This window comes from Anser brachyrhynchus (assembly GCF_964034855.1).
Source record: "Anser brachyrhynchus genome assembly, contig: SCAFFOLD_535, whole genome shotgun sequence".
Classification (NCBI taxonomy): Eukaryota; Metazoa; Chordata; class Aves; order Anseriformes; family Anatidae; genus Anser; species Anser brachyrhynchus.
The window spans coordinates 1-27,837 of record NW_027664101.1 but is presented as its reverse complement, the minus strand read 5'-3'; the positions used below and the strand labels follow the sequence as shown (position 1 = coordinate 27,837).

General features: G+C 65.1%; 4 protein-coding genes across 8 annotated transcripts; 1 reads left to right on the top strand and 3 right to left on the bottom strand.

Annotated features, from left to right (window-relative positions):
• Window positions 1–324: 324 nt before the first annotated feature.
• ATP1B2 (ATPase Na+/K+ transporting subunit beta 2) lies at window positions 325–9,949 on the bottom strand. 5 transcript variants are annotated; one of them, XR_013944013.1, is made up of 8 exons: window positions 9,573–9,949; window positions 7,228–7,356; window positions 6,380–6,484; window positions 5,173–5,378; window positions 4,009–4,065; window positions 2,181–2,276; window positions 625–1,899; window positions 325–548 (listed from the first exon to the last, which is right to left on the bottom strand). XR_013944013.1 is itself a non-coding variant. In XM_080608472.1 (7 exons), the coding sequence occupies exons 1-7, from the start codon at window positions 9,682–9,684 to the stop codon at window positions 1,735–1,737; spliced, it is 870 nt and encodes a 289-aa protein (XP_080464598.1). In that variant the 5' UTR covers window positions 9,685–9,949; the 3' UTR covers window positions 325–1,734. The 5 variants fall into 5 exon arrangements, 2 of the variants coding, with proteins under 2 accessions (XP_080464598.1, XP_080464597.1); XR_013944014.1 differs by having other exon boundaries at window positions 2,181–2,279; window positions 9,573–9,945; XR_013944015.1 differs by having other exon boundaries at window positions 325–607; window positions 684–1,899; window positions 2,181–2,279; window positions 9,573–9,945.
• A 492-nt stretch (window positions 9,950–10,441) lies between these two features.
• On the top strand, window positions 10,442–23,662 carry LOC308186320 (rhodopsin kinase GRK1-like). The gene is given in 11 exon segments (XM_080608469.1): window positions 10,442–10,900; window positions 14,481–14,984; window positions 16,986–17,269; window positions 18,111–18,238; window positions 18,597–18,754; window positions 19,354–19,437; window positions 20,097–20,221; window positions 21,304–21,505; window positions 23,260–23,267; window positions 23,269–23,466; window positions 23,468–23,662. Coding segments are annotated over 10 exon segments (1,779 nt in total). The 5' UTR covers window positions 10,442–10,900; window positions 14,481–14,482; the 3' UTR covers window positions 23,558–23,662.
• Window positions 14,918–16,934, bottom strand: LOC308186321 (uncharacterized protein). The gene is made up of 3 exons (XM_080608470.1): window positions 15,987–16,934; window positions 15,820–15,945; window positions 14,918–15,006 (listed from the first exon to the last, which is right to left on the bottom strand). The coding sequence occupies exons 1-3, from the start codon at window positions 16,913–16,915 to the stop codon at window positions 14,955–14,957; spliced, it is 1,107 nt and encodes a 368-aa protein (XP_080464596.1). The 5' UTR covers window positions 16,916–16,934; the 3' UTR covers window positions 14,918–14,954.
• A 1,245-nt stretch (window positions 23,663–24,907) lies between the features above and the next one.
• Window positions 24,908–27,833, bottom strand: LOC308186323 (uncharacterized protein; the record flags this gene model as incomplete). Its single annotated transcript, XM_080608473.1, has 2 exons — window positions 24,908–25,743; window positions 25,778–27,833. A coding segment is annotated over one exon (1,098 nt), but the record flags the coding sequence as incomplete, so codon positions are not given.
• Window positions 27,834–27,837: the final 4 nt, after the last annotated feature.

The window sequence follows — 27,837 nt, the reverse complement described above, 5'->3', positions numbered from 1 at the left end:
CAACTGGGGGGGCCATGGGGGAGCAGAGGTATTTTGGGGGCAAATCGGGCGATTTCGGTGTCTCCCCCCTTTCCTGCCCCCAATGACGTCAGCGCCATGGCCCCGCCCCCCCCCCCCCCCCCCCAGCCTCACCATGAATGTGGCCACCGAGGCTGGGGACACGGGGGGGGGGGACCCAAGTGCCTGGGCACCCGGCCCTGGCAGCATCTCCCTAACGAGCTCGTCAGGCTCATTAGCAGCCCCACCCCCACTGTGGCCTAATTACCACCCCCTGAGAAACCCTAGGCACCAGGGACCAAACAAAACCACCAAAAAAAGCAGGTATTTCCACCAAAAACCACAGGTTTAATACGGAGGGGGGTTTCCTCCCCATCCACGCCCCCAAACTTTCACCTCCCATGGACCCAAAAACCATTTGATTCCCCCAAAACGAAGGGGCGCACCCTGCTGGGGTGGGAGGGGGAGGGCTCAGTGCAGAGGGGGTGTTAGTGGGGGAGGAAGGAGCTACAAGATGGTAGCCAAGATGGCAAAACCAGGCAAAATGGCCACTATGACCCAGGGCGCCCAAGGGGCTGGGTGGGACTCAAGATGGTGACCAAGATGGCCACTGGGCAAAATGGCCACCACGACCCAGGGTGCCCAAGACGGTTGGGTGGGACTCAAGATGGTGGCCAGATGGCCACCAACCCCTGCAGGCCATGGGGTTCAAGATGGCCACTGGGTTGCCATAGCAACAGCGCCATTCACGATGGCCACCAGGGCCTGGTGGCCATGAGCAATGGGGATCTAGGGTGGACATCCATGGGGCAACAGCGGCCATCTTGGCAGCTCTGTTCTACCACGGTGGCCATCTTGGCCTTCCTCCGTGCCCTTTGTCCCATGACACTTAACCGTGGTGGCCATGTTGGCTAGCGTGATGGCCATCTTGCCCCTTATCTACACCACTGGCAGTAGCCACCTGGCCACGTTGGCCACCACCTTGATCCCATCCAGTGCTCAACCGCAGCATCCACGAAGCCCAGGACGCTTCCGCCTCAGCCTACACAGCCAACGGCAGCCATCTGCCATCCCTGCAACACTGCTGTCCTGCACGGCAGCCATCTTCACCTCTACTCATACAACCACCAGTGATCACCTCGGTATCACGGCAGCCATCTTCAGCCCAAATGATGGCCCTGTAGCAGTTTGCCATCTTGCCCTTTATTTAAGCAACCAACAGTGGCCACCTTGGTAGCCTCGTGGCCACCTTGGCCTCAACTGACACGACAACAGCATCTTGTCTGCACAACCAATGTTGGCCATCTTGGTAGCCTGGAGCTATCCTGATCCCACCCAAAGCTCAACAGCAGCCACCCTGGTGCCATCTTGCTCCTCGTCCACACGACCAACGCCGACCATTTTGGCAGGCAGCCTGCAGCCATCTTGGCCTCACCCTACATCACCCAACCTACCTACGAAGCCTCAAAAAAAACCTAAAAACCACCCAGCCACCACCAAAGCAAGCCCCGCATCGGCGCTCCTAAGCAAAAGACAGGCAAATCTGGGGGCAAAACCCGGGCATTTGGGGGTGAGGAGAGAAGCCGGGGCCCTACCACACCGTTTAATTTATATAGAATATAAAAAATATCTATGTACATTTATTATTCTTATATTAGGAGCATCTGGAGGGGCAGAAGGGGGGGAGGTTAGACCTGGCTCGAGGGGTGGGGGGCGGCGCAGGGAGGTTGGGGGGGCTCAATCCCGGTTGATGCGCAGGCGGAAGGCGACGCGGCCGGCGAATTTGTCGCGCTCGTCGTCGGCGCGGAGGCCGGCGGCGTTGAGGCGGCACTCGACGTGGTGCTCCATGTTGGCCGTGGCGTTGGCGAACTGCACCGCCACCACCGGCTGCGTGTAGTTCACCTGCAGCGTGGGGATGGTGTCACCCTGGGAGTGGGGGACATGGGAGTGATCCCCCCCCCCCCAATACACACACCCCCGTCCCCCAAAAACCACCCCAGGGGTGAGCCAAGGGTCCAGAGCATCACCAACGAGGGGGCATCACCCAACAAGGGGACATCAGCATCCCAAGGAGATCAGGGGACACCAGCATTCGGGACCACCCCCAGGGGATCAGGAGCACCCCCTGCCATATATTCAGGACCCCCCCCCCAAGCCCCAGACCCCCCCGTGCCCCCACTCACATGCACTCTCTTGCCGTAGTAGGGGAAGTACATGAGGTCGATAGTGCCATTAGGGGGGAAGAGCTGGAGGGGCCCCAGGAGGGCGGCGTCCTCCTCCTGCTGGGGGGGGACAGGCACGTCCCCACCTGCCCCACATGGGGAGGGGACCCCCCGGTGTTCCCCTCCCCAAGTTTTCCCCCCTCCCAAACACCCCCCAAGGCAGCCTCCCCCCTACAAGGGTCCCTCCTCCCTAACAGCCCTTCCCCTCCATGGACTCCCCCCCCCCCCCCTTACCCCATAGGAACCCCCATAGGCAACCCCCAATATGCCCCCCCTCCCTCCCCCAAGGACCCTCCCCATCACATCCCCCCCCAGTACAACTCTGGGGACCCCTCCCATTGATCCTGACCCCCCTGTCCCCAACATCCCCTTGGTTCCCCCAAATACCCACCCCAGTCCTCCCAAATATCCCAATGGCCCCAAATCCCCCCCAGTTTGCCCCCCTTGTTCCCTTCCCCTATACCCCATCTGCCCCCGTGCTCCTCAGTTTGTCCCAGTGACACCCCACCACCACCACCCAGTTTGTCCCAGTGCCCCCCCAGTCCCCTTACACTGCTGGCCGTCTGTCCCTGCGCCCCGCGGCCGAAAAGAAAGAGAAAATCAACTGCACGGGGACAGGGGGACATGGCACGGGGACACTGGGGACAGCAGAGACTTTGTGGGCACAGCACAGTGACAGTGGGGACAGCGAGGACATCGGGAACACGATGGGACAGTGGGAACACAGCACAGGGACCTTGGGGACACAGCAGGGACGTGGCATGGGGACAGTGAGGACACGCTGGGGGACACTAGGGACACAGCTTGGGGACACCAAGGACATGGCATGGGTGGACATTGCACAGGGACATCTGGGAACACTGGATTTGGGGACAGCCAGCGGGGATTTGCGGGATAACAAGGGGACGCAGCGGTTCAGGGGTGCTCAGCAGGCTTTGGGGGTGAATCCAGCACATTTGGGGGCACCCAGCAGGATCTGGGGTGAATCTGGACTATTCTGGGACACTCGGCAGGATTTGGGGTGAATCCAGCACATTTAGAGGCACCCAGCAGGATTTGGGGTAAATTCAACAAGCTTCAGGGAAAGTCAGGAGGGCTTTGGGGTGAATCTAGCCTATTTGGGGACGCTCAGTGGGATTATGGTGTGAAACCAGAAGATTTTGGGTGAAACACGATTTTGAGGGGAAATGAGCAGTTTTCATGACAGCCAGAAGGATTTTGGGATTAAACTAGCCTACGCTGGGACACGCAGCAGGATTTTGGGGTCAATCTAGACTACTTCGGGGCAGCAGCAAGATTTGGGGTTAATCTAGCAGACCTGGGGGCACCCAGCAGGATTTGGGGGTCAATCTACCCTATTTTGGGGGGTACCCAGCAGGATTTAAGTTTAAACTAGCAGATTTTGGGACACCTAGAAGGATTTTGGGGTGAATCTAGCCTATTTCAGGAGTACCCAGCAGGATTTAGGTTGAAACTAGCAGATCTGGGGACACCCAGCAGGATTTGGGGTTGAATCTAGCCTATTTTGGGGGTACCCAGCAGGATTTAGGTTGAAACTAGCAGATTTGGGGACACCCAGCAGGATTTGGGGGTGAATCTAGCCTATTTGGGGCCCCCACGCCATTGCTCGGGGGCACCCCCTTACCAGGTCGCCCTTTGCCCGTGGCCGCTGGGGAGAGATGAGAGAGTGAGGTGACATTGGGGACACGGGGGGGGAGGGGGTGACATTGGGGACACGGGGGGGTGACACTGGGGGGGTGACACAGCGAGGGGGGGACACCGGGGTCACCTTGGCGGCGCACACCACGTTGATGCTCTTATTCCTCCCCGGGAAGAAGTTGATGACCTGCGGGAGGCGAAGGGTTAACGGGGCCCAGTGCCGCCCAGTACAACCCAGTGCCGCCCAGCGCCACGCAGCCCGTAATGACAGGGAATCCCAGTGCCACCAGTCTTTCCCAGTGCAATGCAAGGCATCCCAGTGCGTGGCAATGGATTGCAACAGACATATCCCAGTGCTCCCAGTGCATCCCAGTGCATTACAAGCCACAAGGCGCTGCACTGTGCACCGCCCCAGTGCTCCCAGTCCAATGCAACGCACCCCAGTATCATACAACACTAGTAGTATGCACTGCCCCAGTGCTCCCAGTTCCTCCCAGTCCCATGTAATGCATTGCAAACCTCCACAAGCATTGTACCGTGCACCTTCCCAGTGCTCCCAGTCCCTCCCAGCCCCTCTCAACGCATCCCAACCCTCCCCAACCTTTCCCTTCCTCCCCTCCCAGAGCTCCCAGTCCCTCCCAGTGCACTCCAAACCTCCCCAACCATTGCGTTTTGCACCTTCCCAGTGCTCCCAGTCCCTCCCAGTGCACTCCAAACCTCCCCAACCATTGCGTTTTGCACCTTCCCAGTGCTCCCAGTCCCTCCCAGTGCACTCCAAACCTCCCCAACCATTGTTTTGCACCTTCCCAGTGCTCCCAGTCCCTCCCAGTGCATTGCAAACCTCCCCAACCATTGTGTTTTGCACCTTCCCAGTGCTCCCAGTCCCTCCCAGTGCATTGCAAACCTCCCCAACCATTGTGTTTTGTACCTTCCCAGTGCTCCCAGTCCCACACAATGCATTGCAAACCACCTCAACCATTGCGTTTTGCACCTTCCCAGTGCTCCCAGTCCCTCCCAGTGCACTCCAAACCTCCCCAACCATTGTTTTGCACCTTCCCAGTGCTCCCAGTCCCTCCCAGTGCATTGCAAACCTCCCCAGCCATTGCGTTTTGTACCTTCCCAGTGCTCCCAGTGCTCCCAGTCCCACACAATGCATTGCAAACCACCCCAACCATTGCGTTTTGCACCTTCCCAGCGCTCCCAGCCCCTCCCAGCCCCACTCAACGCATCCCAACCCTCCCCGTCCTTTCCCTTCCGCCCCTCCCAGTGCTCCCAGTTGCCCCCAGCGCCTCACCCGGTTGACCTTGAGCAGCACGCAGGGCCGCCCGGCGCCGTAGCCGTAGTCGTCGGCGGGGCCCAGCCCGGCGCAGGGCCCCAGCAGCGAGCGGTTGAAGCGGCAGGCGCGCTTCGGGTAGTTGGGCACGCCGTCGTCCGGCTGCTCGTTGTAGCGCCCCGGGGTGCAGGCGGCGTTGCGGGCGGCCTGCACGCTGTCGTTGTACGCTGCGGCCAGCACCCGCTCGCACCAGTGCCGCCCAGTACGGGCGAGGGAGCTCCCGGTGCCTCCCGGTGGGGACTAGGGACCTCCCAGGATGGGTTGGGGCCCACCCAGGATGGACTAGGGACACCCCTGTGCCTCCCAGTATGGATCGGGGCCCACCCAGTATGGACTAGGGACCCCCCAGTGCCTCCCAGTACGGTCTAGGGACCTCCCAGTGCCTCCCAGTAGGGACTAGGGACCTCTCAGAATGGACTAGTGACGCCCCAACACTTCACAGTATGGACTAGGGACCTCCCAATACGGACTAGTGGGCCCCCAGTGCCTCCCAGTATGGACTAGGGATCCCCCTGTGCCTCCCAGTATGGACTAGGGACCTCCCAGTAGCTCCTGGTATGGATCAGGGCCCACTCAGTACAGACTAGGGACCTCCCAGTATGGAACACAGATCCCGCAGTGCCTCCCATTATGGATCGGGGCCCACCTGGTATGGACTAGGGACCTCCCAGTGCCTCACAGTATGGACTAGTGACCCCCCAGTGCCTCCCAGTATGGACTAGGGACCTCCCAGTATGGACTAGGGCCCACCCAGTATGGACTAGGGACACCCCTGTGCCTCCCAGTATGGATCGGGGCCCACCTGGTATGGACTAGGGACCTCCCAGTATGGACTAGGGACATCCAAGTGCCTCCCAGTATGGACTAGGGACCTCCCAGTGCCTTCCAGTACAGACTAGGACCCTCCCAGCACATTGTGGGGCTCCCTAAGTCCTTCCCAGTGCCCCCCAGTCCCCTCCCAGTGCCCCCCAGTTCCCTCCCAGTGCCTTTCCAGTGCCCCTAGTTCCCTCCTAGTGCCTCCCAGTCCTCCCCAGTCCCCTCCCAGTGCCCCCAGTTCCCTCCCAGCCCCCTCCCAGTGCTTCCAGTTTCCTCCCAGTGCCCCCCAGTTCCCTCCCAGCCCCCCCCAGCCTCTTCCCAGTGCCTCCCAGCCCCCTCCCAGTCCACTCACGCTCGAGGAACTGGTGCAGGGCGCGGACGTAGTGGAGCCAGGTCTGGCTCTGGGTGACGTTGAAGGTGACGTCGAGCCCCTCGGCGCGCGGGCGGATCATCATCCCTGCGCACGGGGACCGGCCTCGCACCACGGCCGTGCAACACACACGGGGAGGGGGGAGGGGTCCTCGTGCAAGGGGAGGGGAGAGCCGGGGGCTGAGCTCCCCCCCCCCGTTGCATGCCTGCTCCCTCCGGGCAATGTTAAGGCAGCCCTTGTGCAAATCCTCGTGCAAATCCCCGTGCAAGGGCTGCCTCGGGGTGCCAAGGCCCCCTGCTGCACGCCCAACCCCCTTCTTTGCACAACACTGCCAAGGTCCCACGGGGCCCCTCGTGGAAATCCTCGTGCAAAGGGCCCCTCGTGCAAAGGGTCACACTGGGAGGGGTTTCAAGGCTGCCCATTGCACACTTTCCCTGGCCACGAGGTCTCGCTGCAAGTCCCCGTGCAAGGGGCCCCTTGTGCGAGCCCTCGTGCAAAGGGTCCCTCGTGAAAACCCTCGTGCAAAAAGTCACACTGGGGGCTCTCAAGGCCGCCCATCGCACACTCCCAATGCCTCCCCCCAACCCCTGGCCACAAGGTCTCACTGCAAGCCCTCGTGCAAGGGGCACCTCGTGTGAGCCCTTGTGCAAAACCTCGTGCAAAAGCTCCCTCGTGCAAAGGGTCACACCGGGGGGGTTTCAAGGCCGCCCACTGCACACTCCCAGTGCCCCCCCCAACCATGAGGTCTCGCTCCAAGTCCTCGTGCAAAGGGTCTCTTGTGCGAAGCCCCCCTCGTGCAAACCCTCGTGCAAGGGGCCCCTCGTGCGCACCGGGGGTGGCGAGGCGGTCCTGGTACTTGGGCACGTGGGGGTCGACGCTCTGCAGCAGCACCCACATGGTGAGGGCGAAGAGCCCGGCCAGGAACCCGTAGAAGAGCAGGTAGAAGAGCAGGATCAGGCCTGGGGGGGGGGGGCACGGGGTCAGCACCCCCCCGCTGACCCCCCCCGGGGGTGGGGGAATCCCCCCCCCCCCCCCCCCGAAAAAAGACCCCGAAACGCCACCCCAAAGCAGCCCGTTTGCCCCCAAAATGTCCCGAAAGCTGCCCGGAGGACCCCAGGTGCCCCCCAAACCCCCAAAATGTCACCCCTCAGCACCCAAAAAGCCCCCCCGAAAACTGCCCCAAGGTCCCCAAAATTGCCCCAAGACCCCCAAATGACCCCAGATGTGCCCCCAAAATTGCCCCAAGACCCCTGAATGACCCCAAACATGCCCCCAAAACGGCCCCAAGACCCCCAAATGACCCCAAAACTGCCCCGAGATGCCCAAACTGACCCGACACCCCCAAACAGCCCCCCAAAGCTGCCCCAAGACCCCCCCAAACTGCCCCCTTAAACTGCCCCAGTAACAAACACCCTCCAAAAACTGCCCCGAGACCCCCAAATGCAGCCCCTCCAACTGTCCCCCACACCCCAACTGCCCCCCCAACTGCCCCCAGAGCCCCAAATACCCCCAAGCGTGCCCCAAACCACCCACAGCTCCCCCCACTGCCCCCACGGCAGCAGATACCCCCCCAAATGCCCCCCCAAATGCCTCCAGAGCCATAAATACCCCCAAAAAACCCTGCTCCATGACACCAAATCTACCCCAAAACTGCCCCAAACGCCCCAAGCACCCCCAAACTGCCCCCAGAGCCCCCTAAAAACCATGAAATCGCCCCATTGACATCAAATCCCACCCCAAATTCCCCCCCCAAAGCCCCAATCTCCCCCCAGAACGCTCCCGGAGCCCCAAATACCCCCAAAACAGCCCCAAATCCTCCCCAAACCCACCGCAGTCCCCAAATCCTGCTAAATTCACCCCAAAAATCAAACCCACTCCTGGAGACCCCCCCGGTCCCTTCCGGACACCCCCAAAATCCCCCCCAAAGACCCCAATCCCCCTTCTGCCCCCCCCCAAAAGCCCCCAGACCCCCCCCCCCCGAGCCATCTGTCCCTACAAATGGGGGGGTCCCAGCCCAGGGGGTCCCCGTCTGTCTGTAAATGGGGGGGGGGGGGGACAATGTCCATCTGGCTGCCCCCCCCCGGGGGGGTCCCTGTCGCTCCCATCCCCCAGCCCCGTCCATGACCTACTTTTGCAGCCACAGCGCGACAGACGGGGGGGGTGGGGGGCACAATCCTGCCCCCCCCCCCCCCCCCAAAAATTGACCCCCCCAAGGCCCACAAAGTGCCCCCCCTCCAACGCAGACTCGTGGGGGGAGCCTGCAGCCCCATCCCTGTTTGCACCCGCCCCCAAAATGAGGGGGGGGGGGTATGGAGCCCCCTCCCCTTGCACCCATGGGGGGGGTCCATGCAAGTACCCTGCCCCCAAGGGCCCCCCCCCAAAAAAATGCAGCGTTTAAATGGGGCGTCCTCCAATTGAGGGGGGGGTCCTTATGCAACCCGCCCCCCCCCAAATTACACCCATGGGGGGGACCTTTAAGAGACGTCCTTCCATGGGGGGGCCCTATGCAGCCCCCCCCCCTTAAATCCATATTGGGGGGGCTCTGTGCAGCCCCCCCTTAAACCCATACAGAAATGGGGGGGGGATGCCGGGGAGGACCCTAGAAAACTCCCTCCTGTTGCGCTCTGGGAGGGGGAGGTCCCCATATGGCCCCCTCCCGACACACCCGCCCGGGGGGGGTCCCTGTGCAAGCCCCCCCCCCATTGGACCCAAGCTGGGGGGTCCCCATTTGCCCCCATTTGCATCTATAGGGGAACCCCTACACAACCCATTCTGATGCAGCCCTATAGGAGACCCCTACGTGCCCCCCCTATTTGCGGGGGGGGCCCTACGCAACCCCCCCCACCTGTAGCTATACTGGGGGGGTCTCATACACCCCCCTCCCATTGCACCCAAATAGGGGGGGGGCCCAAATAGGGTCCCCATAGGGGACCCAAATGGGGAGGGGGGTCCCCATACCCTAAACCCACAAGGGGGGGGGGGGGGGGGGGGGCGAGGTCCACAACTTTTAGAGATGTCCCCCCCCCAATGTGCATCCCTACGGGGGGGGGGGCCCTCTGCGCCTTCCCACTGCACCCCAAGGGGGGGATCCCCACGCAGCCCACCCAGGGTTGCTCCCCCCACTGCACCCCCAAAATGGGGGGGGAGGTCCCCGCGCCCCCCACGCCGGACCTACCCCAGCTGGTACCGGTTCTGCCCAGGAACTGGCGGCTCCGCGGGTCCCACACGAAGGCCCGCCACTCGGCCAGCACCTGCCCGCAGCTCCGCTTCTCCTTGTCCCGAGCCATTTTTTTTGGGGGGGGGGGGGGGGGGTCTCGGGGCGGGGGGGGGAGGCCTCCGGGGGTCCCGGTCCGCTCCGCCCGCGCCGGGATTCGAACCCGCGACTCCCCAGCGCCGCCGCCGCGCCGCCTTATATAGCCTCGGAGCCACGCCCCCTCGCCCTTAGCCACGCCCCTATGCTAATCGAGCGCTCTAAAGCCGCCCGCGCCCCGCCCCTTATGCTAATGAGGGGGGCGGGGAGCCCCGCGGCCGTTTCCCACCGCCCCCCATTGAGAGATTTAGGGAGGGCTGGGGGGGTCTTAAAGGGGCCGCGCGGGGAGAGGGGCGCGGGGAGAACGCTGGGGGATACTGGGAGCACTGGGGGGGGGTCATTGGGAGCCTCGGGGGATGTGGGAGCACTGGGGGTGCTAACTGGGAGCACTGGGGGACTACTGGGGGCATTGAGCAGGTTATTGGGGGCACTGGGGGTCCTAACTGGGAGCACTGGGGGACTACTGGGGGCATTGAGCAGGTTACTGGGGCACTGGGGTGCTCCTGGGGGCACTGGGGGGCTACTGGGAGCACTGGAGGGGCTACTGGGTGCACTGAGGAGGTTACTGGTGGCACTGGGGAGTTACTGGGAGCACTGGGGGGCTACTGGGGGCACTGAGCAGGTTACTGGGAGCACTGGGGGCTACTGGGGACACAGAGAGGGGACGCTGGGGAGGGGTCCTGGGAGCTCTGGGGGCTTACTGGGTGAGCACTGGGAGCACTGGGGGGCTACTGGGGGCTACTGGGGGCACGGAGAGAGGGCAATGGGGAGGACTCCTTGGAACTCTGGGGGCTTACTGGGAGTGAACTGGGAGCACTGGAGGAGGGGCCCTGGCTGCCCTTGGGGGCTGCTGAGCGGGGGGGGGGGAGGGCGGGGCTACAGAGGGGGCGGGAGGTGACGGGAGGGGGGGCACAACCCCCCCCAACCCCCCCCCAAAAAGAGGGGGGGGGACACCCGCCCCCCCCCCGGTCGTGCCGTGCCGAGCAGCTCCGGGCTCCCCGGTAACGGCGCGTCCCCGCCGGGTCCCCTGGGGACAGCGGGGCGGGGGGGGGGGGGCTCCGTGTGCCCCCCCCCCGGTGTCCCGGAACCCTCGGAGGGGACGGGGGGGGGCCCGGCCGCCCCCGCAGATCCCCGTTAATCCCCGGGCGGAACCAAGCCCGGCGGAGCCACCGCGGGCACCGGGAGCTGCGCGGGTGAGAGGGGCCGGGGGGCTCGGGGGGGGGGGGGGCACCGGGGGGGGGGCACCGGTCAGTGGGGGGGGGGGAGGGTCCCGGGGGGGCTGGGTCCCCTGGGGGTGGGAGGTCCCGGGGGTGGGGGGTCCCTGGGGGGTGTGCCTGGGGACGGGGGGCCTGGGGGGGGTCCTTGGGGGGGGGGGTCGGGGGAGCTGGGTCCTCTTGGAGGGGGGGGTCACCTGGGGGTGGGGGGGGGGTGATTAGGGGGGGCTCTGGGTCCCTTCGGGGGGACACCTGGGGGGGGTCCTGGGGACATTGGGGAGGGGCTGGGACCCCTGGGGGTGTGGGGGCACCTCGGGGGGGTGTCTGGGTCCCCTTGGGGGGGGGGCCCTGGGGGTCTTGGGGGGGCGGGGTGGGCTGGGACCTCTAGGGAGGGGGGTCATGGGGGAGGAGGGGGCACCTGGGAGGGCTGGGGGGGGGGCGTAGTGGGGGTGCTGGGACCCCTGGGGGTGGGGGGGGCCCCGAGGGGTTGGGGGGCAGCTGGGGGGGGGTCCTGGGGGCACCGGGGGGGGGGCTGAGCCCCCTGGGGACCCCCCCAGGGTGGGGGGGCCTTGGGCACTTGGGGGGGGGTCTGGGACCCCTGGGTGCTTTCGGGGGGGGGGTGCTTTGGGACACCTTGGGGCCCTTTGGGGGGGCACCTGGGTCTTTTTGGGGGGGCTCTGGGTCCTTTTGGGGGGGGGTTCCCCCCCCCCGGGGGTCCTGGGGGGGGGGGGCCCTGGTCCTGCCCCCCCCCCTCCTTCCCAGCACCCTTTGGGGGTCTGGGGGGGGGGGTTCGGGTTCCCAGCATCCTTTGGGCCATGGGGGGGGGGTCGAAGGGGGGGGCACCATTCCCAGCATGCCCTGCGGCCCAGGGGCACTGTGGGATTGGGGGGGGGGTCCCCGGGGGGGGGGTGGAAGCGGCTTAGGGCTGAGCGGCTTTGGCGCTAATTATAGCGCGCCGGCCCTTTAAGGTCTCAGACCCCGGCCTGGGGGCGGGGCTAATCCCGGGCAGGGGGGCGGAGCTAATCCCGGGGGTGAGGTTAATCCGGGGGGCGGGGCTGTTGCAAGGGCGGGGGTAATCTGGGGAGCAAGGGTGATACGGGTGGGCGGGGGCTAATCCTGAAGGTGAGGTTAATCCAGGGGGCGGGGCTAATCTGAGGGTGGGGCTAGTGGGGGCAGGGTTAATCTGGGGGGCGGGGCTAATCCCGGGGAGAGGTTAAATTTGGGGGTGGGGCTTATATGAGGGCAGGGCTAATCCAGGGGGTGGGGCTAATCCAGGGGGTGGTGCTAATCCAAGTGTGGGGCTAATCTGGGGGGGGGGGGGGTTAATATGGGGAAGTGGGGCTAATCCAGGGGTGATGGTATCCCGGGGGCGGTGCTAATCCGAGGGCGGGGCTTATTCAGGGGCAGGGCTGATCTGAAGGGGCAGGGCTAATCCAGGGTGAGGTTAATCCAAGGGACGGAGCTTTTCCGAGGGCGGGGCTAATCTGGGGAGAAAAGTTGATATGAGTGGTTGGAGCTAACCAGGGGTGGGGTCAACCCAGGGGGCAGGGCTAATCTGGGGGTGGGGCTAATCCAGGGGCGAGGTTAAGATTTGAGGTGGGGCTAATATGAGGGTGGGGCTAATCCAGGGGGTGGGGCTAATCCAGGGGTAAGGTTACCCCAGGGGGCAGTGCTAATCCATGGGCGGGGCTAATCCGGGGGGGGGATAATATGGGGGAATGGGGCTAATCCAGGGGTGATGGTATCCCAGGAGGCGGTGCTAATCCGAGGGCGGGGCTTATGCAGGGGCAAGGCTGATCTGAAGGGGCGGGGCTAATCCAGGGTGAGGTTAATCCAGGGGAATGGGCTATTCCGAGGGCGGGCCTAATCTGGGGAGCAAAATTGGTATGGGTGGTTGGGGCTAATCAGGGGTGGTGTCAACTCAGGGGGCGGGGCTAATCCCAGGGCAGGACTAATGCGGGGACAGGGCTAATCTGGGGGACAGGGCTAATCTGGGGGGCGGGGCTAATCTGGAGGCATGGTTAAGATTGGGGGTGGGGGTACTATGAGGGAGGGGCTAATACACCGGTGGGGCTAATACAGGGGGTGGGGCTAATCTGAGTGTGGGACTACTGTGGGGACAGGGTTAATCCGGGGAGCAGAGCAGGGGGTGAGGATAACTCAGGGGGCGGGGCTAACCCGAAGGGGAGGCTAACCTGGGGTTGCTAATCCAGGGGGTGGGACTAATCTGGGGGTGAGTTTGACCTAGGGGGTGGGGCTAATCCGGGTCTGAGGTTGACCCGGGGGTGGGATGAATCCAAGGGCAGGGCTAATGCAGGGGCAGGGCTAATCTGAGGGGGTGAGGCTAATCCAGGGGCGAGGTTAAACTTGGGGGTGGGGTTTATATATGCGCGGGGCTAATACACAGGTGGAGCTAATCCAGGGGGAGGGGCTAATCTATGGGTGAGGTTAACCCAGGGGGCGGAGATGATCTAGGGGCGGCGCTAATATGGGGAGGAGCTAATCTGGGGAGGTGGAGCTAATCTGGGGGAGAAGTTAACCCAGGGAGTGGGGCTAATCTGCGGGTGAGGCTAATCTGGGGTTGCTAGTCTGGGGAGCAGGGCTAATTTTGGGGTGAGATTGACCTATGGGGTGGGGCTAATCTGGGTACGAGGTTAACCCAGGGGTTGGGGCTAATACCTAATCCGAGGGTGGGGCTAATACAGGGACAGGGCTAATCTGAGGGGGTGGGGCTAATCTGGGGGCAAGGTTGAACCTGGGGGTGAGGTTTATATAAGGGCAGGGCTAATACGCAGGTGGGGAGGGGCTAATCCATGGGTGAGGTTAATCCAGGGGACGGTGCTAATCCGAGGGTGGGGTTAATATGGCGGTGGGGATAATCTGAGGGTGGGGATAATCTGGGGAAGTGAGGCTAATCTGGGGGTGAGGTTAACCCAAGAGGTGGGGCTAATCTGATGGTGAGGCTAATCTGGGGTTGCTAATCCGTGGGGTGAGGCTAATCTGGGGGTGAGTTTGACCTAGGGGGTGGGGCTAATCAGGGTCAGAGGTTAACCCAGTGGGTGGGACTAATCTAAGGGTGGGGCTAATGCAGGGCAAAGCTAATCTGAGGGGGTGGGGCTAATTTGGGGGCAAGGTTTAACCTGGGGGTGGGGCTAATATGAGGGTGGGGCTAATACACAGGTGAGGCTAATCCAGGGGGAGGGGCTAATCCATGGGTGAGGTTAACACAGGGCGTGGGGCTAATCCAAGGGCAGAGATAATCTGGGGTGGGATAATCTGGGGCAGGGCTAATCCAGGGTGGCGGGGCTAATCTGGGAGTGAGGTTAACCCAGGGAGCAGGGCTAATCTGAGGGCGAGGCTAATCTGGGGTTGTTAATCCAGGGGGTGGGGCTAATCTGGGGGTGGGTTTGACCCAGAGGGAGGGGCTAATCCGGGGGTGGGGCTAATCCGGGCACGGGGCTAAACCGGGGTGGGGCTAATCCGGGGGCGGGGTTAACCCAGGGGGTGGGGTTAATCCTGGCATCGCGCCCGGCCTCAGCCCCTTCCCCTCCTCCCGCAGCCATGGACATCGGCGGCTTGGAGACGGTGGTGGCCAACTCAGCCTACGTGTCGGCCCGCGGCGGCGCCGGCGCTTCGGGGGCCTCGAGCCGGGACCGGCGGCATCGCGCCCGCCTCCGCCTGCCCCACATCTCCCAGTGCGAGGCCCTGCGCGCCCGCCTGGCTGGCGGTGCCCCCGGTAACGGCGGAGGGGGCGCCCCGCAACATGGCGGCGCCCAAGGTGCCTCCGGGCAAGATGGCGGCGCCCAGGAGGGGGCGGAGGAGATGTCCTTCCGGTGGCAGTGCCTGGAGCAGCCAATCGGGAAGCGGCTCTTCCGGCAGTTCCTGGAGGCCACGCCGGGATTGGCCGCGGCCGGGGCGCTGTGGGCGGAGCTCGAGGCCTTCGAGTGCTGCGAGGAGGCGGAGCGCGGTGGGGCGGCCATGGCCCTGCGGGGGCGGTTCTTCACCCCGGGAGGGGCCGAGCACTGTGGCTTCCTCAGCGCCGCCGCCACGGCGCCGCCTGCAGGTGAGTGGGGCGGCCATGACACCTCCGGGGGCGGCCATGATACTGCCAACGGCGGCCATGATACCTCCAGGTCGGCCATGACACCTCCAAGGTGGCCATGATACCTCCAATGGCAGCCATGATACCTCCAGGGGCGGCCATGATACCTCCTGGGGCAGCCATGATACCGCCAATGGCAGCCATGATACCTCCAAGGGCAGCCATGACACCTCCAATGGCAGCCATGATACCTCCAAGGGCGGCCATGATACCTCCAATGGCAGCCATGATACCTCCAGGTCGGCCATGATACCTCCAATGGCGGCCATGATACCTCCAGGGCAGCCATGACACCTCTGGGGGCGGCCATGATATCTCCAAGGGTGGCCATGATATCTCCTGGGGCAGCCATGATACCTCCAATGGCAGCCATGATACCTCCAATGGCAGCCATGATACCTCCAATGGCAGCCATGATACCTCCAAGGGCAGCCACGACACCTCCAATGGCGGCCATGATACCTCCAATGGCGGCCATGATACCTCCAATGGCAGCCATGATACCTCCAGGGGCGGCCATGATACCTCCTGGGGCAGCCATGATACCGCCAATGGCAGCCATGATACCTCCAAGGGCAGCCATGACACCTCCAATGGCAGCCATGATACCTCCAAGGGCGGCCATGATACCTCCAAGGGCAGCCACGACACCTCCAATGGCAGCCATGATACCTCCAATGGCGGCCATGATACCTCCAATGGCAGCCATGATACCTCCTGGGGCAGCCATGATACCTCCAGGTCGGCCATGACACCTCCAAGGTGGCCATGATACCTCCAATGGCAGCCATGATACCTCCAGGGGCGGCCATGATACCTCCTGGGGCAGCCATGATACCTCCAATGGCAGCCATGATACCTCCAAGGGCAGCCATGACACCTCCAATGGCAGCCATGATACCTCCAAGGGTGGCCATGATACCTCCAATGGCAGCCATGATACCTCCAGGTCGGCCATGATACCTCCAATGGCGGCCATGATACCTCCAATGGCGGCCATGATACCTCCAATGGCGGCCATGATACCTCCAGGGCAGCCATGACACCTCTGGGGGCGGCCATGATATCTCCAAGGGTGGCCATGATATCTCCTGGGGCAGCCATGATACCTCCAATGGCAGCCATGATACCTCCAATGGCAGCCATGATACCTCCAAGGGCAGCCACGACACCTCCAATGGCAGCCATGATACCTCCAATGGCGGCCATGATACCTCCAATGGCAGCCATGATACCTCCTGGGGCAGCCATGATACCTCCAGGTCGGCCATGACACCTCCAAGGTGGCCATGATACCTCCAATGGCGGCCATGATACCTCCAATGGCGGCCATGATACCGCCAATGGTGGCCATAATACCTCCGATGGTGGCCATGATACCACCAGGGCGGCCATGATACCTCCAATGGCAGCCACGATACCTCCAATGGCGGCCATGATACCTCCAATGCTGGCCATGATACCTCCAATGCTGGCCATGACACTTCCTGGAGCAGCCATGATACTTCCAATGGCAGCCAAGATACGGCCAGGGGTGGCCATGACACCTCCCAGTGCGGCCATGATACGTCCTGGGATGGCCATGAAGATGGCAACCATGATAACCCCAGTGGTAGCCATGACACCCCGGTTGAAGCCATGAAGATGGTGACCATGACACCAGTTGTGGCCATGACACCGCCAGTTGCAACCATGATGTTGAGGGCAGCCATGACACCATTGGCAGCCATCACACCACCAGTAATCATGACGCCAATGGCACCCCCAGTGGTAGCAATGACCTTGGTGGCAGCCATGACACCAACGGCAGCCATGACACCCCCAGTAATGGCCATGGCACCCCCAATGGCAGCCATGACCTTGATGGCAGCCATGACACCCACGGCTGCCATGACACCCACGGCTGCCACGACACCCCCACACCCCTCATGCTGTCCCCACCTCTCTCCCTGCTCCTCCCAGGCCCCAGCACCCTGGAGGACTTTGGGCTGGCGCAGAAGGAGCTGCTGGCGCACCTGGAGGCGACGGCGTGGGCGCCGTACCGCGCCTCGCCCTACTTCGGGCGCTTCACCCAGTTCAAGTGGCTGGAGGGGCAGCCGGTGGGCGCCGAGGCCTTCGCTGACTTCCGCGTGCTGGGCAAGGGCGGCTTCGGCGAGGTCTGCGCCTGCCAGCGCCGCGCCACCGGCAAGATGTACGCCAACAAGCGCCTCAACAAGAAGCGGCTCAAGAAGCGCCATGGCTACGAGGTGGCCGTCCCCGTCCCTGCCATCATCGTTCGGGTCCCTCGTCTGCCTGTTTGTCCCCTGTCCATCCCTCTGTCCCCCTGTCCATCCTTCTGTCCCATCATCTGTCTTCCTGTCCCCTTCCCTGTCCCCCTGCCCCCTTGTCCGTCCCTCTGTCCCCCTGTCCATTCCTCTGTCCTCCTGTCCATCCCTCTAGCCCATCGTCTGTCCCTCTGTCCCCTCACCTGCCCATCTGTCCCCTTGTCCATCCCTCTGGCCCCTCGTCCAGCCTTTCAACCCCTTCCCTGTCCCCCTGTCCCCTCGTTCATTCCTGCGTCCCCTCTGTCCCCTCATCTGTCCCCTTGTCCATCCTTCTGTCCCCCTGTCCATCCCCCTGTCCCCTTGTCCATCCCTCTGTCTGCTCATCTGTCTCCCTGTCCCCCTCCATGTCCCCCTGTCCCCTTGTCCATCCCTCTGTCCCCCTGTCCATCCCTCTGGCCCCTTGTCCATCCTTCTGTCCCCTCACCTGGCCCCCCATCCCCCTCCCTGTCCCCCTGTCCCCTCGTCCATCCCTCTGTCCCCTCCTCCTCCCTCTTTTTCCCCCCTTTTCTTCCTCCATTTTCCTTCTCATCGTCTTCTATGTTTTCCTCATGATCTCTGTGTGTGCTTGGCATGTGCTTGGCGTGCACGCCCGAAGATGCTTTGGGCCATCCAAGGTTGGGGAGGGACCCAGTGGGAACACACATGTGCTTGGCGTGTGCTTGACATGTACTCGCTCCGTGCCACCCCATGTGCTTGGCGTGTCCTCGGCCTGCACCGGGCCGGCACCAGCTGCGTGTCCTTGTCATGTGCTTGGCGTGTGCAGGCGGCGCTGGTGGAGAAGCGCATCCTGGCGCGGGTGCACAGCCGCTTCATCGTCTCGCTGGCCTGCGCCTTCCAGACCAAGACCGACCTCTGCCTCGTCATGACGCTCATGAACGGCGGTGACCTGCGGTAAGCGTGTGCTTGGCGTGTGCTTGGCGTGTGCTTGGCGTGTGCCTGGCGTGTTATTTGGCCGTAGCATGTACGTGGCGTGCACATCATGTTTGCAATGGGATGTCCCAGCTCCTGGGGCACCTCCGCATGTTCTTAGCGTGTGCACATCCACGGCGTGTCCTTAGCATGTGCGTGTCATGTTTTTGGTGTGGTCTTTAGCATGTGCAGGTGCCACACATGTGCAGCGTGGCCCTGGCCGACCCCAGCATCCCTGAGCTGTGTCCCCAGCGTGTCCCCGAGCCGCGGCGTGTCCCCGGGTGCTGGCACGTCCCTGGCGTGTCCTTAGCATGTGCGTGGCGTGTCCTTGGCGTGCCAGGTACCACGTGTACAATGTGGACGAGGACAACCCCGGGTTCCCCGAGCCGCGGGCCGTGTTTTACACCGCCCAGATCCTGCTGGGGCTGGAGCACCTGCACCAGCACCGCATCGTCTACCGCGACCTCAAGCCCGAGAACGTCCTCCTCGATGACGCCGGTGACGTGGGGACAAGGGGGGGGGACATCGGGGATGTCGGGGACATGGGGAACACTGGGGACATTGGGGACACTGGGGATGTGGGGACAGGGCGTGACGTCGGGGACGTGGGGACGGGGGGGGACATCTGGGATGTGGGGACACTGGGGACATGGGGACATCTGGGACATGGGGACATTGGAGATGTTGGGGATGCGGCGTGGGGCACACGGGGCCATTGGGGACACGGGGGTATTGGGGGGACGTGGGGGACATGGGGACATTGGGGAATATGGGGACACTGGAGGGATGTGGGGGACATGGGAACATTGGGGGGATGGGGGGGACATGAGGGCAAGGTGGGGGACATTGGGGACATTGGTAGGATGTGGGGGATATGGGGACACTGGGAAGACGTGGGGGGCATTGGGGACACTGGGGGGACATGGGGGACATGGGGACATTGGGGACATTGTGCGGGATATGGGGTATCCAGGGAACATCCAGGACTTGTGGGGACACCAAGGGGCTGGGGGGACACTGGGGGGGGGCACTGGGGAGCGTTACTGGGAGGCGCTGGGAGGGTCGCTGGTGGTTACTGGTGGTGCTGGTCGGGGCAGGCCACGTCCGTCTGTCCGACATGGGGCTGGCCGTGGAGCTCCGCGAGGGGCAGAGCAAGACCCGCGGCTATGCCGGGACCCCAGGTAGGGGCGGGGACATGGGGGGGGCACGGGGACAAGGGGGGGACATGGGGGGGATATGGGGGGGGCACAGGGACATGGGGGGCAGGGGGACATGGGGGGGCAGGGGGGCATTGAGGACACAGGGGGCATGGGCAGGACATGGGGGGACATGGGGAGATGGGGGGTTACGGGGGGACATGAGGGGACATGGGGACATGGGGGACACATGGGGACATAGGGGGGACACTGAGGAAATGGGGAACATGGGCAGGACACAGGGACACGGGGGGACACAGGGACATGGGGATCTATGGGGACATGGGGGGACACAGGGAGATGGTGGGGACATGGGGGGACACAGAGACATGGGGGACACATGGGGACGTGGGGAGATGGGGGACATGGGGGTTTGGGAACATGGGGGACATGGGGGGGACATGGGGAGATGGGGGGACATCAAGGGGACATTGGGGGACATGGGGTCACACAGGGACAGGTGGGGACATGGGGGGGACACCGAGGACATGGGGACGCAGGGGGGACACTGCGGGGCCATGGCCCCCAGCGACAGAACCAGACCCGGGACAGGGGACACAGGGACACGGGGCGTCCCCCTGCGTCCCCCCGCGTCCCCCCCCCCATCACCGGGGTGTCCCCTGGTGTCCCCCCCCTGTCCCCAGGGTTCATGGCGCCCGAGGTGCTGCGGGACGAGGAGTACGACTGGGCCGTCGACTACTTCACGCTGGGGGTGACGCTCTTCGAGATGGTGGAGGCCAGGGGGCCCTTCCGGCGCCGCGGGGAGAAGGTGGGCACTGGGGGGACTGGGAGGACTGGGAGGGACTGGGAGGGGGACTGGGAGGAGGACTGGGAGGGACTGGGGGCCCTTCCGGCGCCGCGGGGAGAAGGTAGGGGTGTACTGGGGGGACTGGGGGGGACTGGGAGGCCAGGGGGCCCTTCTGGCGCCATGGGAAGAAGGTGGGGGGGTACTGGGGGGGACTGGGAGGGACTGGGAGGGACTGGGTGGGGTACTGGGAGTCCAAGGGACCTTTGCAGCTCCACGGGGAGAAGGTGGGGGGGTACTGGGGGGACTGGGGGGACTGGGAGGGACTGGAAGGTACTGGGGGCCCAAGTGTCGTCCCCATGTCCCCAGGTGTCACCCCCTGTCCCCGTGTGTCATCCCCATGTCCCCAACGGCATCCCCATGTCCCCAACATCATCCCCATGTCCCCAAGTGTCACCCCATGTCCCCAGGTGTCACCCCGTGTCCCCGTGCGTTATCCCCATGTCCTCAAGCGACAGGCTCATGTCCCCAAGCGTCATCCCAATGTCCTTGTGCATCATCCCCATGTCCCCAAGCATCCCCCCATGTCCCCAGGTGCCATCCCCATGTCTCCAGATGTCACCCCGTGTCCCCATACATTATCCCAGCGTCCCCAAGAGTCATCCCCATCTCAACAAGCGTCATCGCCATATCCCCAGGTGTCATCCCCATGTCCCCAGGTGCCATCCCCATGTCCCCAAGCATCCCCCCATGTCCCCAATGTCATCCCCATGTCCCCAGGTGCCATCCCCATGTCCCCAAGCATCCCCCCATGTCCCCAGGTGTCATCCCCATGTCCCCAGGCATCATCCCCATGTCCCCAAGTGTCACCCCGTGTCCCCATGCGTCATCCCCATGTCTCCAGATGTCATCCCCATGTCCCCAACGTCACTCCCATATCCCTAAGGCATCATCGCCATGTCCCCAACGTCATCGCCACGTCCCCAACATCATCCCAATGTCCCCAGGCGTTATCCCCATGCCCCCACTCACCACCCCGTGTCCCCACGCTCCGCCTCCTGTCCCCCCGTCCCCACGGTCACCCCCCGGCGCCGCTGTCCCCGCAGGTGGAGAACCAGGAGGTGACGCGGCGCACGCTGCACGACCCCGTCACCTTCTCGGAGCGCTTCAGCGCGGCGGCGCGGGCGGCCTGCGAGGGGCTCCTGGCCAAGGACCCCGGCGCCCGCCTGGGCTTCCAGGCCGGGAGCTGCGCCCAGCTCAAGGCGCACCCCCTCTTCGCCGCCGTCAGCTGGGGGCGCCTCGAGGCAGGTAACCCCCCACCCAGGGGTGCTCCGGGGGGGGGGGCTGGGGGCGGTGGGTGCTGCAGGAGGGGTCGGTTTGGGTGGCGGGTGCTCCAGAATAAGTCTTGATGGGTGCTCCAGGAGGGGTTCATCTGGGGGTTGGGTGCTCCAGAATGGGTCCCCGTGGGCGTTGGGTGCTCCAGAAGGGGTCAGTTTGGGTGGGGGGGTGCTCCAGAATGGGTTCATCTGGGGGTTGGGTGCTCCAGAAGGGGTCCCTGTGGGCGTTGGGTGCTCCAGGAAGGGTTGGTTTGGGTGGTGGGTGCTCCAGAATGGGTCCATCTGGATGTCGGGTGCTCCAGAGGGGGTTGTTTTGGGTGCTGGGTGCTCCAGAATCAGTTACCGTGGGTGCTGGGTGCTCCACAAGGGCTCTGGGAGACACTGGGTGCTACAGGAGGGGTTGGTTTGGGTGCTGGGTGCTCCAGAATAAGTCTTCATGGGTGCTCCAGGAGGGGTTCATCTGGGGGCTGGGTGCTCCAGAAGGGGTCCCAGTGGGTGCTGGGTGCTCCAGGAGGGGTCTGTGGGGGTCGTGGGTGCTCCAGAATGGGGTTGTGTGGGCACTGGGTGCTCCGGAACAGGTCCCAGTGGGTGCTGGGTGCCCCAAAATGGGGTTTCCAGTGGGTGTTGGGTGCTGGGGGGTTACTGGGGGCATCACGGGGGGACTAGGGAGGTACTGGGGGTACTGGGGGGTACTGGGGGGCACCTGGGGATACTGGGGGGGGCTACTGGGGGTATCACAGGAGGACTGGGGGGCTACTGGGAGTACTGGGGGTACCTGGGGATACTGGGGGGGGTATTGGGGGTATTACAGGAGGACTTGGGGGCTACTGGGAGTACTGGGAGTACCTGGGAATACTGGGGGTGTACTGGGGGTACCAGGGGAATACTGGGAGGGTACTGGGGGGGCCTTGGGGATATCTAGGATTATGGGGGGGGGGTACCTGGGGATACTGGGTACTGGGAGAGGTACCTGGAAATACTGGGGGGTACCTGGGGATACTGGGGGGTACTGGGAGGGGTACCTGGAAATACTGGGGGGGGTACCTGGGGATACTGGGGGGTACTGGGGGGGTACTTGGTGATACTGGGGGGTACCTGAGGATACTGGGGAGTACTGGGGGGTACTGGGAGGAGTGCCTGGAAATACTGGGGGGTACCTGGGGATACTGGGGGGTACTGGGGGGGTTACCTGGGAATAGCGGGGGGTATCTGGGGATACTGGGGGGTACTGGGGGGGGTACTTGGGGGTACTGGGGGTACCCGAGGATACTGGGGAGTACTGGGGGGGTTACCTGGGAATACTGGGGGGTACCTGGGGATACTGGGGGGGTTCCTGAGGATACTGGGGAGTACTGGGGGGGTTACTTGGGAATAGCGGGGGGTACCTGGGGGTACTGGGGGGGTTACTTGGGAATAGCGGGGGGTACTGGGGGGGTTACCTGGGAATACCGGGGGGTACCTGGGGATACTGGGGGGTACTGGGGGGGTTACCTGGGAATACCGGGGGGTACCTGGGGATACTGGGGGGTACCGGGGGGGTTACCTGGGAATACCGGGGGGTACCTGGGGATACTGGGGGGTACTGGGCGTACCAGGAGAGGGGTAGTGGGGGCCATCGGGGGGTACCTGGGATGCTCGGGGGGCGCCGGCAGAGCCCCCCCAGCACAGGCTGGGGGCGTCCCCTCTTTCCCTCTCCCCCCCTTCCCCCCCCCCCCGCCTTTGCAGGCCTGGTGCCCCCCCCCCTTCGTGCCGGACCCCCGCCGGGTGTACGCCAAGGACCTGGGGGACGTGGGGGCCTTCTCGTCGGTGCGGGGCGTGGAGCTGGACGGGGGGGACGCGGCGCTGTGCGACGCCTTCGCCTCGGGGACCGTCCCCGTGCCCTGGCAGGAGGAGCTGATCGAGACCGGCCTCTTCCAGGAGCTCAACGTCTGGGGGGGCCCCCGGGCAGCTGCCCCCCGACCTGGACCCCAACGCGGCCCTGGGGGGGGCGGGGGCGCGCTCGGCCACCTGCGGGCTGCTGTGATAGGTTGGGGGGGGGGGGGGCACCCCCAAATTGGGGGCTGGGGGAGGGCGTCAGGGCCTCATCCGGCCGTGGGAAGGCTAATGTGGGGGGACCCTAAAAGTTGCCCCCCCCGGAGAACCCCTAAAAGTGTGGGGGGGTGTTGGGGGTCAGAAATGGCAGCCCAAAAGGGGGTGGGGGGTCTTTGGGAATCGCAAATATTGGGGACCCCCCCCCAGGGAACCCTAATTTGGGGGGACCCTAAAAGCTGGGGGCCCCTCCTGCACCCCCTTGAGAACCCCCAAAAACGGGGGGGGGGGGGTTGGGGGGGGTCAGAAATGGGGGGACACCCGTTTGGGCAGCCCAAAAGTGCCGCGCACCCCCCCCCCCGGGAACCCCAAACGTGGGGAGCTTTGAGAACCCCAAAACTGGGGTCCCCCCCCCCTTAGGCCCCCAAATCGCAGCCCCCCCCCCCCCAACCAGGCCAGCTTGCACCAAAGACACCCCAAAATGGAGGGGGGGGGGGGCAACCCAAAAACCCCCCAAAATTCCCCCCAAAAAAACAATGGGGGGGCTCCCTGTGTCAAGGGGGGGGGGTCACCCCCAAAACCCGAGCTCTGGGGCAGCCCCCCCCCAAATGGGGACCCCCCCCCCCCGAATGTCGCCCCCCCGCCCGACCCCCTGCAGATCTCGGGGACCCCCCCCCAGCTCTGTGCCACCCCCGGGGGGGGGATCCCCCGTTTTGCCCCCCCCCCCTTTACCTCGGGGGGCTTCATGTGGCCCCCCCCCGACTCAGGGAAACGTTTGGGGGGGCCCCAAGGTGCCCCCCCCGCGCACAATAAAGGTGGTGGTTGCTGCAGCGTCTGAGGGGCAGTGTCGGGGTGTCCCCCCCCGTGTCCCCAATGTCCCACCCCCCCCCAAAATCCCCCCCAACCTCACGGTGCCCCCCCCGTGTCCCCTATGTCCGCCGCGTGTCCCCCCCCCGTGTCCCGACCTCCCCATGTCCCCGATGTCCTCAGTGTCCCCCCCGTCCCCGACGTCCCCCCATGTCCCACAATGTCCCCCTGACCCCCCCCATGTCCCCAAATGTCCCCCAACGTCCCCCAGCGTCCCCATGACCCCCCCATGACCTCCCCTTGTCCCTCAATGTCCCCATGTCCTCAGTGTCCCCCCGTGTCCCCCCATGTCCCCATGACCACGTCCCCAAATGTCCCCATGTCCCCAACATCCCCCAATATCCCCTTGTCCCCCAATGCCCCCATGTCCTCAATGTCCCCATGACCACCATGTCCCCCCGTGTCCCCCGATGTCCCCGTGTCCCCCCATGTCCTTAATGTCCCCATGTCCCCCGATGCCTCCCGACGTCCCCGCGGCTCAGCTCTAGGTGTTTATTGGCGTCTAACACTCACTGATGCAGATAAATAGTGGACATTTGTCACCGCCGCCACCGACCGCCGCCGCGGGGACCCCGCCACGGGGCCCCCCCCCCGGGACCCCCCCCCTTGGGGACCCCCCCTCGGGGACCCCCCGGGGACCCCCCTGCTGGGGAGGGGGGGGAGGGGGGCGCGGGACACCCCACTGGGGACACCCGGGGGGGGGCACCCATGGGTGGCGGCCCCCCCGGGCCCCCCCCCTTGTCCCACGCCCCCCCTCTCCTCCCCCCCTTATTTTTGCCTCTTTTTTTTAATATTTTTTTTTAACATTTTTTTTCCCGCTCTTCCCCTTTTTTTGCTTTGTTTCGCTTTTTTTTTGTTTTTCCTTTTTTTTTTTTTTTTCGGGCGGGTCCCCCCTAAAGTGCGGTCGCGGGCGGGGACGGGGACGGGGGGGGGCGGGGGGGGGAGGGGCGGGGGGGGGCAGTCAGTAGCAAACGCGGCCACGAAAGTGCAAACGGGAGGGGGGGGGGCCGCGGCCGGGGGTGCACGGGGGGGGGCGGGCTTGCACGAGGAGGTGCCTTGCACGAGGGTGGGCCTTGCACGAGGACACACACACCTTGCATGAGGAATCACCTTGCACAAGAGTGCACCTTGCACAAGAGTGCACCTCACACGAGGACGCACCTTGCACAAGGACACACCATGTACAAGGGTTCACCTTGCACAAGGACACACCTCGCACGAGGATGGACCTTGCACAAGGACACACCTCGCACGAGGATTCACCTTGCACAAGGATGGACCTTGCACAAGGACGGACCTTGCACAAGGACACACCTCGCACGAGGATTCACGTTGCACAACGATGGACCTCACACGAGGACACACCTTGCACGAGGCCCACCTCCGTCCACGGCGCCTTGCACAAGCGCCACCCTCGTGCACGGCCGCCCCTCGTGTGAGGCCAGGGGCGGTGTGAGAGGAGCCGGGCGCGGGCGTGCGCTGCACGAGCGGGGCCTTGCACGAGGGCGCATTGCATAAAATGGGGCCGGGCGTGGGGCGTGGCGTGGCAGGAGGGCGGTGCTTGCACGGGCCTTGCACGAGGACACCTCGCACGGGGGCGGGAGGGGGGGCGGGGGCACAGCCGTGCCTTGCACGAGGAAGCACTTTGCACGGCCCACACGTTGCACGAGGCCTGGCCGGGCCTTGCACAAGGACACGCCACCCGGCCGTGCCTTGCACGAGGATGTGCCTTGCACGTGCCTTGCACGAGGGCGCTGCACGAGGCCGCCCCTTGCACGCGTCACATGAAGACACGGGTGTGCGTTGCACAAGGCCGCCCCTTGCACGCCCGCGTGTCGCACGAGGCCGCCCCCCCCCGGCCCCTGGAATGTGGCTGCGATGCCGTTAAGGTGCAAAGGGTTTGGGGGGGGGCCGGGGGGGCCCTGAATTATTGGGGGGGGGGGCCCCGATCGCGGGGGGGGGGCCGTGGGGGGGAGGGTGCAAAATCCTGCGGGGGGGGGGTGTCTACAAACGAGTGGGGGTCCCTAAAATTCGGGGGAGGGGGGGGGACATATTGGAGGAGCCCCTTGTTGGGGGGGAAGACTGGGGGGGGGCATTACATTGGGGGGGGGTCCCCAGAATGGGGGCTGATGGACTGGGGGGTCCCCAGTGCCCCCCCCATTCCCAAACTGGTCCCTGTGGCACCCCCAGCTCCTGCCCCCCCCCCCCCCCCATATCGGGGTCCACCCTGGGGGGGGGTTGGGGGGGGCTTGTCCTGTGTCCTTTCGGGGGGGTCCCCACTATCCCGGGGGGGGGGGCTCCCATTGTCAGCCCCACATTGTCCTATGGGCCCCCCATCTCCTATGCCCCTCCCCCCAATTTCCTAGGGGGCTGGAACCCCCCTCTTTGGGTGGCCCCCCCCAAAAAAATGCCCCCCAAATGTCCTGTGCCCCCCCCCTCCGTGCGGGGCAGGACCCGCCCATCTTTAGCTCCAACCCCCCCATCCTTAGGGCCCCCCCTCTTCCTTGGGCCCCCCACCATCTACAGGACCCCCCCCCCCTACAGAGACCCCCCCCAGTCTCTCTGGGGGGTCCCCCCCCCCCATGGTGCCAGCTCCCCCCCACTTCCACCCCCTGACCCCCCCCCACCCCCTCAGGTCCCCCCCCCTTTACGGGGCCGCTCCCCAGCCCCCTCCCCACCAGGGAAACCAAAAGCCGGGGCGGGGGGCGGGGGGGCGCCCCCCCGGCCCCCCCCCCCCCAAGCCCGGCGCCCCCCCCGCCCCCCAAAAAGGCCTCGGCCTCGGGGAGCACCACGCTGAGCGCCAGGGGCAGGGGGAAGGGGTAGGGGTAGGCGGCCACCAGCCGGGGGGGGCCGTAGGGCAGGGAGAAGGCGGCAGGGGGCCGGGGGGGGGCGGGCGGTGGTGGTGGTGGCGGCCCCCCCCCCGCTTTGCCCCCCCCCCAGCAGGGGCCAGGGGGTGCTCCTGCGGCGGGACCTCCGGCTCCTGCCCCCCGCTGGGGCCCGGCGGCGGCGGCGTGGGGGGCTCGGGGGGGGCGGCGGTGGGGGGCGCGGGGGGCTCGGGGGGGGCCGGGGTGGGGGCGGCGGGGCCGGGGGGGGCGCGAGGCTCGGCCTCCCTCCTTGATGGCGGCGGTGGCGGCGGTGGTGTAGGCGATGACGGTGGGGCGGCGGCGGGGGGCGACGGCGGTGCCGGGGGGGCCTGGTGGCGCTTGGCGTGCCGGCTCAGCGCCGCCGCCGTCTTGCACACCTTGGCGCAGTGCCCGCAGGCGAAGCGCAGCGAGGGCCGGCGGCCCACCCGGGGGGGCGCCGGTAACCGCCGCCGCCGCTGCCGGTACCGCCGCCGGCACTGCCGCCACCACCGCACCGCCGGGGCCCTCGTGGCTCCGCTCGTGCTTGCGCAGCTTCCGCAGGGCC

Coding starts and splice junctions, on each gene's coding strand:
- LOC308186321 (XM_080608470.1), bottom strand. CDS start 16,915: ATGGCAGCCGTGGGTGTCATGGCTGCCATCAAGGTCATGGCTGCCATT. Junction 15,946..15,986: donor TATCATGGCCGCCATTGGAG/GTATCATGGCCG, acceptor CTGCCATTGGAG/GTATCATGGCCACCCTTGGA. Junction 15,007..15,819: donor TATCATGGCCGCCCCTGGAG/GTATCATGGCTG, acceptor CCGCCCCCGGAG/GTGTCATGGCCGCCCCACTC.
- ATP1B2 (XM_080608471.1), bottom strand. CDS start 9,684: ATGGCTCGGGACAAGGAGAAGCGGAGCTGCGGGCAGGTGCTGGCCGAG. Junction 7,357..9,572: donor CAGAACCGGTACCAGCTGGG/GTAGGTCCGGCG, acceptor CCCCCCCCCCAG/GCCTGATCCTGCTCTTCTAC. Junction 2,280..4,008: donor ACGTGGTGTGCGCCGCCAAG/GTGACCCCGGTG, acceptor GTCCCCCCCCAG/CAGGAGGAGGACGCCGCCCT.